The sequence below is a fragment of the Manis pentadactyla genome, chromosome 2, assembly GCF_030020395.1.
Source record: "Manis pentadactyla isolate mManPen7 chromosome 2, mManPen7.hap1, whole genome shotgun sequence".
Classification (NCBI taxonomy): domain Eukaryota; kingdom Metazoa; phylum Chordata; class Mammalia; order Pholidota; family Manidae; genus Manis; species Manis pentadactyla.
In genome coordinates, this window is record NC_080020.1 from 90,980,350 (window position 1) to 90,995,707 (window position 15,358).

General features: G+C 36.6%; 1 protein-coding gene across 6 annotated transcripts in view; it reads right to left on the bottom strand.

Moving 5' to 3' along the window:
* TRAPPC13 (trafficking protein particle complex subunit 13) overlaps positions 1-15,358 on the bottom strand; it is a 55,982-nt gene that overhangs the window by 30,225 nt on the left and 10,399 nt on the right. For all 6 annotated transcript variants that reach the window (XM_057494838.1, XM_057494835.1, XM_036887958.2 and 3 more), the window contains exons 2-4: positions 15,148-15,216; positions 14,477-14,576; positions 13,270-13,354 (exon numbers count right to left, since the gene is read on the bottom strand). In XM_057494838.1, the coding sequence (XP_057350821.1) occupies positions 13,270-13,354; positions 14,477-14,576; positions 15,148-15,216 (254 nt within the window). The remainder of the gene's footprint in view (positions 1-13,269; positions 13,355-14,476; positions 14,577-15,147; positions 15,217-15,358) is intronic.

Genomic DNA, 15,358 nt, shown 5'->3' on the forward strand with positions numbered 1-15,358 from the left:
GAAGAAATGGACAACTTCCTATAAAAGAACAACCTTCCAAGACTGACCAAGAAAGAAACATAAAAGTTAAACAAACCAATTAGGAGCAAAGAAATTGAAACGGTAATCAAAAAACTACCCAAGAACAAAACACCTGGGCTGGATGGATTTACCTCCCAATTTTATCAAACATACAGAGAAGACATAATACCTATTCTCCTTAAAGTTTTCCAAAAAATAGAAGAGGAGCGAGTACTCCCAAACTCATTCTATGAAGCCAACATCACCCTAATATAAAAACCAGGCAAAGACCCCACCAAAAGAGAAAATTACACACCAATATCAATGATGAATGTAGATGCAAAAATACTCAATAAAATATTAGCAAACCAAATTCAAAAATATATCAAAAGGATCATACACCATCACCAAGTGGGATTCATTCCAGGGATGCAAGGATGGTAGAACATTCGAAAATCCATCAACATCATCCACCACATAAACAAAAAGAAAGACAAAAACCACATGATCATCTCCATAGATGCTGAAAAAGCATTTGACATAATTCAACATCCATTCATGATAAAAACTATCAGAAAAATGGGCACAGAGGGCAAGTACCTCAACATAATAAAGGCCATATATGATAAACCCACAGCCAACATCATACTGAACAGCGAGAAGCTGAAAGCTTTTCCTCTGAGATCAGGAACAAGACAGGGATGCCCACTCTCCCCACTGTTATTTAACATAGTACTAGAGGTCCTAGCCACGGCAATCAGACAAAACAAAGAAATACAAGGAATCCAGTTTGATAAGGAAGAAGTTAAACTGTCACTATTTGCAGATGAGATGATATTGTACATAAAAAACCCCAAAGACTCCACTCCAAAACTACTAGAACTGATATCGGAATACAGCAAAGTTGCAGGTTACAAAATTAACACACAGAAATCTGTGGCTTTCCTATACACTAACAATGAACCAACAGAAAGAGAAATCAGGAAAACAACTCCATTCACAATTGCATCAAAAAAAATAAAATACCTAGGAATAAACCTAACCAAGGAAGTGAAAGACCTATACCCTGAAAACTATAAGACACTCTTAAGAGAAATTAAAGGGGACACTAACAAATGGAAACTCATCCCATGCTCGTGGCTAGGAAGAATTAATATCGTCAAAATGGCCATCCTGCCCAAAGCAATATACAGATTTGATGCAATCCCTATGAAACTACCAGCAACATTCTTCAATGAACTGGAACAAATAATTCAAAAATTCATATGGAAACACCAAAGACCCCGAATAGCCAAAGCAATCCTGAGAAATAAGAATAAAGTAGGGGGGATCTCACTCCCCAACTTCAAGCTCTACTACAAAGCCATAGTAATCAAGACAATTTGGTACTGGCACAAAAACAGAGCCACAGACCATTGGAACAGATTAGAGACTCCAGACATTAACCCAAACATATATGGTCAATTAATATTCGATAAAGGAGCCATGGACATACAATGGCGAAATGACAGTCTCTTCAACAGATGGTGCTGGCAAAACTGGACGGCTACATGTAGGAGAATGAAACTGGACCATTGTCTAACCCCATACACAAAAGTCAATTCAAAATGGATAAAAGACCTGAATTTAAGTCACGAAACCATAAAACTCTTAGAAAAAAACATAGGCAAAAACCCCTTAGACATAAACATGAGTGACCTCTTCTTGAACATATCTCCCTGGGTAAGGAAAACAACAGCAAAAATGAACAAGTGGGACTATATTAAGCTGGAAAGCTTCTGTACAGCAAAAGACACCATTAATAGAACAAAAAGGTACCCTACAGTATGGGAGAATATATTTGAAAATGACACATCCGATAAAGGCTTGACGTCCAGAATATATAAAGAGCTCACACACCTCAACAAACAAAAAACAAATAACCCAATTAAAAAATGGGCAGAGGAACTGACCAGACAGTTCTCCAAAAAAGAAATACAGATGGCCAACAGACACATGAAAAGATGCTCCACATCACTAATTATCAGAGAAATGCAAATTAAAACCACAATGAGGTATCACCTCACACCAGTAAGGATGGCTACCATCCAAAAGACAAACAATAACAAATGTTGGCGAGGTTGTGGAGAAAGGCGAACCCTCCTACACTGCTGGTGGGAATGTAAATTAGCTCAACCATTGTGGAAAGCAGTATGGAGGTTCCTCAAAATGCTCAAAATAGACTTACCATTTGACCCAGGAATTCCACTCCTAGGAATTTACCCTAAGAATGCAGCACTCAAGTTTGAAAAAGACAGATGCACCCGTATGTTTATCGCAGCACTATTTACAATAGCCAAGGACTGGAGGCAACCTAAGTGTCCATCAGTAGATGAATGGATAAAGAAGATGTGCTACATATACAGAATGGAATATTACTCAGCCATAAGAAGAGAACAAATCCTACCATTTGCAACAACATGGATGGAGCTAGAGGGTATTAAGCTCAGTGAAATAAGCCAAGCGGAGAAAGAGAAATACCAAATAGTTTCACTCATATGTGGAGTATAAGGACAAAGGAAAAACTGAAGGAACAAAACAGCAGCAGAATCACAGAACCCAACAATGGACTAACAGGTACCAAAGGGAAAGGGACTGGGGAGGATGGGTGGGTAGGGAGGGATAAGGCGGGGAAGAAGAAAGGGGGTGTTATGATTAGCATGCATAATGGGGGGGTGGGAGAAAGGGGAGGGCTGTACAACACAGAGAAGACAAGTAGTGATTCTACAACATTTTGCTATGCTGATGGACAGTGACTGTAAAGGGGTTTGTGGGGGGGGCCTGGTATAGGGGAGAGCCTAGTAAACATAATATTCTTCATGTAATTGTAGATTAATGATAACAAAAAAAAAGGGGAAAGAAAAGGGGGATTACTCCCTGATAGGATAAAACTAACTGTAAACCAACGATTAATGCATGCTTTAAATATCCTTAATTTTGATCATTTAAAGGGTGTCAGATGATCAGCTTTGGAAATACATTTTTCTGATAATATTCCTTTCTCTTAAAAAAAAAAAGCAGTTCCTGTGTGGTGATCTCCAATAAGTTCTTCACAATGGTATAAAGGGCATATCAAAGTGTGGGCAAAGGGTCTGTTTGTGTTTATACAGAGGATCAAAGCCTAATTTGGCTACCCAGAGAATGAACTAAGATACGATATGAAGAAGAACTTCCAACATCAGCACTCTCTGGAAGACTCATACCAGAAGATGATCATCTAAAATCTTCAACAAAGATTCTGGCGCTGTTGCAGCTGTAGGTGCATTCATCCCACCGGTTCCTGGACTTGCCATTGGAATGAAGAAGGAGATATCTAAGCTGGCCTGTGCATACAGTAAAACAAATTTGACTGTATCTATATTGTCAGAACTCAACCAAGAATTAGGAAAAGTGCAAATTGCAGCACTCCAAAATCTTGCGACTATAGACTATCTACTGTTAAAAGAACATATGGGATGTGAACAGTTCCCAGGAATGTGTTGTTTTAATTTGTCTGATTTTTCTCAAACTATTCAAATTCAGTTAGACAATATCCATCATATCATTGATAAGTTTTCACAAATGCCTAGGGTGCCTAACTGGATTTTTTGGTTTCACTGGATATGGCTGGTAATTGTAGGTCTGCTTTGGTTATGTAGCTGTATTCCTATTATGTTAATGTGTGCACACAATTTAATTAGTAGTTTAAAACCTATAGATGCTTATGTTACACTACAAGAAGATATGTCAAAGAAATAATCTTCCCATGTTTTCTTCCATCTGCTACTTCTATAGCTTTTCTTCTTCCTTCCTAATTACAACCCTTAAGTACAATTCATGCCTCATATCGAAATTACCGAGTATCATAATTCTTCCAAGTGGTAAAGATACCTCAAGACAAATGCAGGGCATAGAAGCCACAGGGCATAAATCTGCAAAGAAGTAAAAAGCTAACCTTTTCAAACAATATTGCTTCTCTCTCACTTACCAACTTTACATTTCCCTGTATGGCCCTGGAAGATGACTGGTTAGCCAGAGACGGGTAAGATTCCTCAAGGGAGGAACAACCTAAGACAGGCACGGTCGCAGGGGGGCCATCAGGTGAGAAATTGGGCATCAACAAAGGTGAGGCTTAGAACCTCACCCCGCCTGTTTTGAGAGAAATCTTCTGCATCCGTGGATGTTTTGTTGCCCTTGTCTAGCTTGGATTAATACTTAGTCTACAGGCACACACCTGATCATCTACATTTGCCCTCTTTCAGCACTAAATTATGTTTTCTACCTTTATCTTGCATCTACCTACCACTTCAGCATTTTATTAAAAATAATAATAATAAGGGAGAAATGTGGGATTCACATATAAATCAAGTATAAAAATCAAACAAATATTCACATGTGACCTGATTGTTTATAGTTCATAATGCATGTCAAAACCGAAAGTTTCTGTGATGACTGCCCTTGCACTGTTCACTATGTAAGAACTTATTCACTATGTAAGAACTTGTTCACCATGTAAGAACTTGTTTGTTATGCTTCAGAAGATTGGATACTGTTGAGAATTAGGCTTGGGGTTGATTAATGATTGTGCATTGAGTCCCCTATACAGAATTTTATTGTTGTTAACAACCATTTGATCAATAAATATGAGAGATGCCCTCTCAAAAAAAAAATACAGAAAAACACTTTTGAATAGGCAAGGGCTCAGAGAATATTTTGTCCCTCCAGTATGTCCTGAATAATCTACTTGAGAAATCTCCATCCAACCAAAATGAAGTAATAAATGGGCAAATATGAGAAAGGGAGAAAGGGAAGTGGTATAAGCTGTAGGTGAGAGTAAAAGGATGCCACTAAAGACTAAAAACTCCATAGTAAGAATATAAGTAAGAAAGCAGCAAAGGGGAATGGGAAGGAACAGAAAAGGCATAAATACAAAGGTAAAAATACAGAACAAGAATACAAAATTTCCTAAATAACAAAATAATACTAAAAAAAAATAAAACACTGTGTGAAAGAAAAGCCAACAGACATAATACACTTAATATTTAAATATAAAATAACGTGACACAGTTGAAACCAAGCATATCAAACTTATCAATACATATGAATGGACTAAAAAATTTCAATTTGGCTCACAAAGCAAGACCCAACTACACTGTTGTATAAAAGATATATAAATAGAAACAAAATGATTCAGAAAGGCTAAAAATAGAGATGGACAAAGGAATAGCAGGCATATGGAAAGACTAAGAAAAGGGGGTGGTGATACGGATGTCAGAACTAAGATTCATGCCAAAAAGCATTAAACATGGCAGAGGGTACAAAGTGCAAAAACCCACAATTCACAATGAAGAGTAAGTAAAAATACCTGTGCACCAAAAAGCACAACTTTTATAAAGTAAACGTGTGAGGAATATGAAGACATAAATAGAAACACAGTAATGAGAGATTATCTCATCACTATCAATAGAAGATAGATCAAGTTGACAAAGAAAAAACTAAAGATATAGAAGACCTAACAACACAAAAAGGTAAATCACATGGATATACATATCCAGCTTCACGACTGATACAGAAAATACACCTTCTTCCCAAGTACATGGGAATATTCACTAAAAATTAGTATTAGGTCACAAAGGAAACATTAGTAAGTTCTATAAGTGAGAGTTCCCTATAATATGAGAACACAATTTTAATTTTTTTATTAAGGTATCATTGATATAAAATCTTATGAAGGTTTTTTAAAAGGTCAGAGAGCAAATACTTCAGATTTTGAAGGTCATGCAGCCTCTGTCACAACTACAGAACTCTGCTGTGGTAGCTTGCAATCTTCTATAGACAAGACATAAATGAAAGAGTGTGGCTGTGTGTCAATAAAACTTTATTTAGGGCACTGATATTTGAATTTCATATAATTTTCACATCACAAAATAAGCTTTTCAATCATTTGAAAAATATAAAAAACATTCTTACCTCAAAGGCTTTATAAAAACAGTCAATGACCAACTTTGGCGTGCAGGCTGATGTTTGCCAACCTGATCTAATGAAAGACAGAAACCCCTTCCAAACTATGACAAACATAAGTATATGTATGCAGAAATTGCATTCAGTTTTTTGCTCATATATAAAATTTGGAATAATTGCTCTCAGATGCTCTTTTAAACTCTAATGCTTGCTGATCATTTTCATTCTAGTTGACTTCCTTCTGGCAATGCTCTAGTGACCTTAACTCACCACTTGAAGACAGTTTTTGACAATTGCTTCCCCACAAACAGTGAATTTTTACTTTCTTTATGCCCTTTCTCTTTGTGAGTAAGTTTCAGGTTGTTTAACTAAGTTATCATATTCTATCTCATAATTTCTAAACTACTGCAAGAATTTTCTAAGTGGTCTGTTTCCCATAAAACATCCCATATAACGTGTTCATATCAGTCTTACAAGAGTTTGAACACCTCTGCATAAAAGTCTGCACCACTGACCACTTTCTTTAAAAAGGCTAAAACCTTGGCCTGGCTTTGTAAATATTCCACTTTATAGCTATTATACATTTCTACAAACTTATCTCTTATCAAGTCAATTCTGTTAACAGCTACATGAACACATTATGTATTCCTATGTCTCTGTTTATGATTAAAATGTTCCTCTTTTTCTCTAAATCCTACTATTCTTTAGAGATCCTCTTGCGTTCTCTCCTTCAATAAGAATTTAAAAAAAATTTTTATATTGTTATCATTAATGTACAATTACTTGATCATTATGGTTACTAGACTCCCCCTATTATCAAGTCCACTCCCACATACCCCATTACAGTTACTGCCCATCAGTGTAGTAAGATGCTATAGAATCATTACTTGTCTTTTCTGTATATACTGCCTTTCCCATGTCCCCCACACCCCCACTACATTATGTGTGCTAATCATAATGCCACGTTTTCCCCCTTATCCCTAACTTCCCACCCATCTCCACAGTCCCTTTCCCTTTGGTAACTGTTAGTCTATTCTTGGGTTCTGCGAGCCTGCTGCTGTTTTGTTTCTTCAGTTTTTGCTTTGTTCTTCTACTCCACAGATGAGTGAAATCATTTGATACTTGTCTTTCTCCACCTGGCTTATTTGACTGAGCATAATGCCCTCTAGCTCTATCCATGCTGTTGCAAATGGTAGGATTTGTTTTCTTCTTATGGCTGAATAATATTCTGTTGTGTCTATGTACCACCTCTTCTTTATCCATTCATCTACTGATGGACACTTAGGTTGCTTCCATTTCTTGGCTATAGTAAATAGTGCTGCGATAAATACAGGGCTGCATATGTCTTTTTCAAACTGGGCTGCTGGATTCTTAGGGTAAATTCCTAGGAGTGGAATTCTTGGGTCAAATGGTATTTCTATTTTAAGTTTTTTGAGGAACCCCCATACTGCTTTCCACAATGGTTGAACTAATTTACATTCTCACCAGCAGTGTAGGAGGGTTCCCCTATCCCCACATCCTCACCAACATTTGTTGTTTGTCTTTTGGATGTTGGCCATCCTAACTGGTGTGAGGTGATATCTCATTGTGTTTTGAATTTGCATGTCCGATGATTAGCGATGTGGAGCATCTTTTCATGTGCCTGTTGGCCATCTGAATTTCTTCTTTGGAGAAGTATCTGTTCAGCTCCTCTGTCCATTTTTTAATTGGCTTATTTGCTTTTTGTTTGTTGAGGTGTGTGATCTCTTTATATAATTTGGATGTCAACCCCTTATCAGGTATGTCATTTATGAATATATTCTCCCATAGTGTAGGGTACCTTTTTGTTCTACTGATGGTATCCTTTGCAGCACAGAATATTTTTAGTTTGATATAGTCCCACTTGTTCATTTTTGCTTTTGTTTCCCTTGTCTGGGGAGTGAAAGACCTATATACGAAACAAAAGACCCCAATGAAGAAGTAGCTCATGTTTATGTCCAAGAGATTTTTGCCTGTATTTTTTTCTAAGAGTTTTATGGTTTCATGACTTACATTTAGGTCTTTGATCCATTTTGAGTTTACTTTTGTGTATGGAGTTAGACAATAATGCAGATTCATTCTCTTACATGTAGCTGTCCCGTTTTGCCAACACCAGCTGTTGAAGAGACTATCATTTCCCCATTGTATATCCATGGCTCCTTTATTGTATATTATTTGACTATATATGCTTGGGTTTATATCTGGACTCTCTATTCTGTTCCACTGGTCTATGGGTCTGTTCTTGTGCCAGTACCAAATTGTCTTGATTACTGTGGCTTGGTAGTAGTGCTTGAAGTCAGGGAGCATAATTACTCCTGCTTTATTCTTCCTTCTCAGGATAGCTTTGGCTATTTGGGGTCTTTTGTCATTCCATATGAATTTTAGAACTATTTGCTTTAGTTCACAGAAAAATGCTGTAGGTATTTTGATAGGGATTGCAATGAATCTGTAGGTTGCTTTAGGCAGGATGGCCATTTTGATAATACTAATTCTTCCTAGACAAGAGTATGGGATGAATTTTCATTTATTAGTGTCCTCTTTAATTTCTTTTAAGAGTGTCACATAGTTTTCAGGGTATAGGTCTTTCACTTCCTTGGTTAGGTTTATTCCTAGGTATTTTATTCTTTTTGATGCAATTGTGAATGGAATTGTTTTCCTGATTTCTCTTTCTGCTAGTTCATCGTTAGTGTACAGGAATACAACAGGTTTCTGCATATTAATTTTGTATCCCGCAACTTTGCTGAATTCAGATATTAGACCTAGTAATTTTAGAGTGGATTCTTTAGGGTTTTTTATGTACAATATCATGTCATTTGCAAACAGGCCCAGTTTGACTTTTTCTTTGCCAATCTGAATGCCTTTTATTTCTTTGTGTTGTCTGATAGCCATGGCTAAGACCTCCAGAACTATGTTGAATAGAAGCTGGGAGAGTGGGCATCCTTGTCTTGTTTCCAATCTTAAAGGAAAAGCTTTCAGCTTCCCACTGTTAAGTATAACATTGGCTATGGGTTTGTCATATATGGTCTTTATTATGTTGAGGTACTTGCCCTCTATACCCATTTTGCTGAGAGTTTTTATCATGAATGGATGTTGAATTTTGCCGAATGCTTTTTCAGCATCTATGGAGATGATCATGTGGTTTTTGTCCTTCTCTTTGTTGTAATGGATGATGCTGATGGATTTTTGAATGCTGTACCATCCTTGCACCCCTGGAATGAATCCCACCTGATCATGATGGATGATCTTTTTGATGTATTTTTGAATTCAGTTTGCTAATATTTTGTTGAGTTCACCAGGGATATTGGTCTGTAAATTTCTTTTTTTTATGGTGTCTTGGCCTGGTTTTGGCATTAGAGTGATGTTGGCCTCATAGAATGAGTTTGGGAGTAGTCCCTCTTCTTCTACTTTTTGGAAAACTTTAAGAAGGATAGGTATTAGGTCTTCATTAAATGTTTGAGAAAATTCAGCAGTGAAGCCATCTGGTACAGGAGTTTTGTTCTTAGGTAGGTTTTTGATTACCAGTTTAACTTCTTTGCTGGCAATTGGTGTATTCAGATTTTCTGTTTCTTTCTGGGTCAGCCTTGGAAGGTTGTATTTTTCTAGAAAATTGTCAGTTTCTTCTAAGTTTTTCAGTTTGTTACCATATAATTTTTCATAGTATTCTCTAATAATTCTTTATATTTCTGTGGGGTCCATCATGATTTTTCCTTTCTCATTTCTGATTCTGTTTATGTGTGTAGACTCTCTTTTTTTCTTGATAAGTCTGGCTAGGGGTTTATCTATTTTGTTTATTTTCTTGAAGAACCAGCTCCTGCTTTCATTGATTCTTTCTATTGTTTCATTCTTCTCAATTTTATTTATTTCTGCTTTAATCTTTATTATGTCCCTCCTTCTACTGACTTTGGGCCTCATTTGTTCTTCCTTTTCTAGTTTCATTAATTGTAAGTTTAGACTGTTCGTTTGGGAGTGTTCTTCTTTCCCTAGATAGGCCTGTATTCCAATGTATTTCCCTCTTAGCATGGCCTTTGCTGTGTCCCACAGATTTTTGTGTTAATTATTATTGTCATTTGTCTCCATATATTGATTGATCTCTGTTTTTATTTGGTCATTGATCCATTGACTATTTACGAGCATGTTATTAAGCTGCCATGTGTTTGTGGACTTGTTTTCTTTGTGTAATTTATTTCTAGTTTCATACCTTTGTGATCTGAGAAGCTGGTTGGTACAATTTCTATTTTTTTGAGTTTACTGATGTTCCTTTTGTGGCCTAGTATATGATCTGTTCTTGAAAATGTTCCACGTGCACTTGAGAAGAATGTGTATCTTGTTGCTTTTGGATAGAGTGTTCTGTAGATGTCCGTTAGGTCCATCTGTTCTAATACGTTGTTCAGTGCCTCTGTCTCTTTACTTATTTTCTGTCTGGCTGATCTGTCCTTTGGAGTGAGTGGTGTGTTGAAGTCTCCTAAAACGAATGCATTGCATTCTATTTCCCCCTGTAATTCCGTTAGTATTTGTTTCACATATGTAGGGGATCCTGTATTGGGTGCACAGATATTTATAATAGTTGTATCCTCTTGTTGGACTGACCCCTTTATCATTATGTAATGTCCTTCTTTGTCTCTTGTGACTTTCTTTGTTTTGAAGTCTATTTTGTCTGATACAAGTACTGCAACTCCTTTTTTCTCCCTGTTAGTTGCATGAAAAATATTTTTCTATCCCTTTACTTTCAGTCTGTGTATGTCTTTGGGTTTGAAGTGAGTCTCTTGTAGGCAGCATATAGATGGGTCTTGTTTTTTTATCCATTCAGTGACTCTATGTCTTTTGATTGGTGCATTCAGACCATTTACATTTAGGTTGATTATCGTTAGGTATGTACTTATTGCCACTGCAGGCTTTAGATTCACAGTTACCAAAGGTTCAAAGGTAATTCCCTTACTATCTAACAGTCTAATTTAACTCCCTTTGTGTGCTATTACAAACACAACTTAAGGGTTCTTTTTTCTTTTTTTTCCTCCTTCTTCTTCCACCTCCATTCTTTTTATGTTATGAATCATATTCTGTACTCTCTGTCTATCCCTTGTGTGACATCCATTTAGCCTTAGGAATACTTACATCTATAGGAGTCCCTCCAAAATGCACTATAGACATGGTTTGTGGGAGGTAAATTCTCTCAACATTTTCTTATCTGAAAATTGTTTCATCTCTCCTTCAAATTTAAATCATAACCTTGCTGGGCATAGTATTTTTGGTTCAAGCTCCTTCTGCTTCATTGCATTAAATATATCATGGCACTCCCTTCTGGGCTGCAAGGTTTCTGTTGAGAAGTCTGATGAAAGCCTGATGGGTTTTCCTTTATATGTGATATTTTTTCTCTTTCTGGCTGCTTTTAATAGTTTGTCCTTATCCTTGATCTTTGCCATTTTAACTATTATATGTCTTGATGTTGTCTTCCTTGGGTCCCTTGTGTTGGGAGATCTGTGCACCTCCATGGCTTGAGAGACTATCTCCTTCTCCAGATTGAGGAAGTTTTCAGCAATTACCTCCTCAATGACACTTTCTATCCCTTTTTCTCTCTCTTCTTCTTTTTCTGGTAGCCCTATAATACGAATATTGTTCCGTTTGTGTTGGTCACACAGTTCTCTCAATATTCTTTCATTCTTAGAGATCCTTTTTTCTCTCTGTTTCTCAGGTTTTTTGTATTCCTCTTCTCTAATTTCTATTCCATTTACCATCTCTTCTACTACATCTAATCTGCTTTTAAATCCCTCCATTGTATGTTCCATTTCAGATATGGAATTTATTAATGATTGAATCTCCAAGTTAAATTCGTTCCTGAGTCCTTGAATATTTTTCTGTCCCTCCATAAACATGTTTTTGATTTTTATTTTGAACTCTCTTTCAAGAAGATTGGTGAGTTCAGTTTCATTTGACCCTTATTCTGGGGTTTGTGAGATTTTGGTTTGAACCATGTTCTTTTGACATTTCATATTTCTGTGTGGTGCCCACTAGTGCCCAGAAGCTCCAGTCTCTGGAGCTGCGCAGCCCCTAGAGTGAGGTTAGGGGTCATAGGGGAGTGGAGCTGGTGCCTGGGGGGAGGAAAGATCTGTTTCTGTTTCCTGATTCCCATCTGCGGTGCCTGTCTCCATTGTCAGAGCCAGTGGCCAAGCACACATGTGTAGGCCTCTGTGCTTTGCATCTCTAGCTGTTGTAGGTAGGGCCTCCCTCTGGCTGGCCTGATCCCAGCACAGTAACTACAGGTTTGAGAACCAGTGCCGATAGGCTAGGTGGAAGGCACAGTAGGCTGCATGTCACAGTGGGGGGACTTGGAGCTGAGTAGGCAGCCAGGGGGTTGGGGCACCTGAAGCTCCCCAAAGTTCCCAACCAGCTGGGCCAAGCATGCCCAGACAACCTTGTTCTCCCCCATGCAGCAAGCTCTGTGCAAACCCTGCCCCTTCAGCAACCCTCTGCTGCTAGGGAGCCTCTCAGACTGCCTGCCTTTCCCTTGTCCCAGAGCGGCCGGGTGTGGATCCTCTCCTCCACAAATGGCCGGAATCTCAGTCTCTCCAGCACTCCAGCTGCCTGAGCTCCCCAATGTCCAGAGCACCACACAGTGTAGGTTTCTGCTCCCAAAGCAGATCTCCAGGTCTAGGTGTTCAGCAGTCCCAGGCTTCCACCTCCTCCCCTGCTCTGTTTCTCTTCCTCCCATTGGTGAGATGGGGTTGGGGAAGGACCTGGGTCCTGCCAGATTAAGGTTTTCCTACGTTACCCTGTTTCATGAGGTCTTCTCTGTTTGTGAGGTCTGTATGCATTCTGGTTCAGCCGTCTTTCCTGTTGCTTTTTTAGGGTTAGTTGTATTAAGTATATTTTTGTACTATTTGTGGTTTGGGGAGGAGTTCTCCATCTCACCTCTCATGCCGCCATTTTGAATCCTTGCAATGAATCCTTCAATAACCTGTTTTGACTGATACAATCCCCTGTGATCTTTCCTCCTCTTTCAAATTTTATTATGTGAATTACAAAATATTAACAAAAACTTCAACTGGTATTTACCTTTGACTGGTACATTTGTTCACCTAAGCTATCACAAACGTTAAGGAAAAGGAGAAATGATTCTGTGCTTAGGACATATCTTATGGTTTTAGGTGTTCCATTAAGGCTTGTTAATGACAGTTGAAAAATCCAATATGAAAACAGAGTTTAATGAAGTATCAAAAACATAAGAATAGAAATTAAAAGTAAAAAAAAAAAATTCTGAACAAGAAAGTCACTTACTTTTACCAATATATCTTTTACAACTTGATTGCTATCATTATGAACGCTGATATAACTGGAAAAGGTCTCTCCCAGAAATATATTCCTGAAATTAAATAAAATAATCTTTTAAGCAGAAATCCATTCAAGTTTTGTCAGAAATATTCTATTTGAGTATCACTGAGAACTTCAGATGGAAAAGAATTTACTAAAGGATAGAGATCAGGTGAAACACTGCTTCAACATTCTTTTGTTTACACTAGGCTTACACAGTACGATTCATAATACTGACAATCTATAAAACATGATAGATACTTTGGCCCTCAACTACTGTACAAACTTCCAGGCTCCCTAGAGTAAGTCATTAAATCAGATCTATGTTCAGAGTCTTAAGATTTCTTACTGAAAATGCTAGAAACAAGTAATTTTTGAAGTAACTTATGTCCTGAATCTAGAGGAAACCCAAGTTACTGATCGCAAACTATTTTTTACCAATGTATTTTATTTAAGTTATTCTAATAAAAATAATGACTTGTGGCTTTACTTTCTATTTTTTATAAGATAATTTATAAAAATCGGTATTTATAAATATATATTATAGAAAAACATGTAAAATATATTTATATATATAAATATATACTTGTATACATGTATTTTTACATGAATATACTTGCAAATTTCCAAGACACTAGTGAATGACACATTCCATAAACCTTTTAAAAAAAAGTGAAAAATTCCATTTGGTTTCAAATTCTCTCAGTTGTAAACAGAATGGAACCAAAGGCTTCTACCTCATTAATAATCTAGAATAAGAGAGCAACGAAGAGTAAGAGAAGGAATAAAAGTTTAGAGTTCTTAATTGGCTGACAAGTCTGACAAATCATGTTGGGAGAAGGCTCTAAAGTTTGAATAGAAGAGCTGCTTCTGAAAGGCTTTTAGATTAAATCAATTAAAAGGAATACAAAGGCATTAAAAAATACAGTAAGACCTAATAAGAATGGTGAAATTTTACCACCCTAGGAACCACTATTAATATTTTGGTATGCATCTTATTTTTTTTTTAATTAAGAGAAAAACAGACTCACATAGTGTAATTTCAGTGAAACTTCTTTTTAACCACATAACTGTATCATGAGCATTTTTCCATCTCATAGTTATTTTCTGAAAACATAGTTTGTAACGGCTTTAAAGTATTCTTGAATTTCCTATGTGAGTATATTATTCTTACCCAAAATTCTGTGGTAAAGTCAACATTTCGCCCAACATTAAAATTTCTGCACCATTTACAGTTGAAGGATCATCTCTCATAAGCTGGTTAAAGAGATCTCCTGTAGAAAGAGAGTAACATAAAATTCTAACATCTGACTTGTAAGTAAGTTTTACTTACATAGAAATAGCTGGGAGAGAGATTTTTAAAAAATAACCTCTTGATAATATTATCTTTAAAAAATCTAGTTTCTAATCTTCCATACAACAAATGCTTGCCAAAAAAAACTGTGGTTTCACAGAGAATGAACACTTCAGAAATAAATGAGAATGTGGGTCATGAGATACAAAATATAGAAAGCTCTCATAGTATTAAATAAAGGGATTGCTAATACATACACTGATGGAAGAGCTGAAATAAATGAAATTTTAATAGTATCATGACTATGGATGCATCCTAACTAAAATTAAAATAAAAATCTCTTGTTGCCATAGGATATCAATAGCATCTTGACTTGCAGATTATGAATGAGACCTGTTACTAGAAGGTCACCACTCATATGCTACAAAAAGAGGCAACAAAGAATGCAGCAGTTAACAAAATAGTGACAAGGCTAGGCTTATTGCAAGGTACTATAGGCAATCCAGGTTTCAACTTTTCCCTAGGTAAGGAGAATAAAGCATGTGCCATACCAGGTAAGTCTTTCTCTTCACATGTTACTGGAATATTGGTGAATAAAGTAGGCTTAGTCAACCGCATCACTGTGAAGTTAGAGAGTACAAAAAAAAAATGCATACATGTATTATTAATATTGTTTTGGTCTATATTCCTAAATCGAGTGTATGATATTCATCAATTTTATATTAATGTAAAATATAACTTAAATACTTCCTAAACCAAATA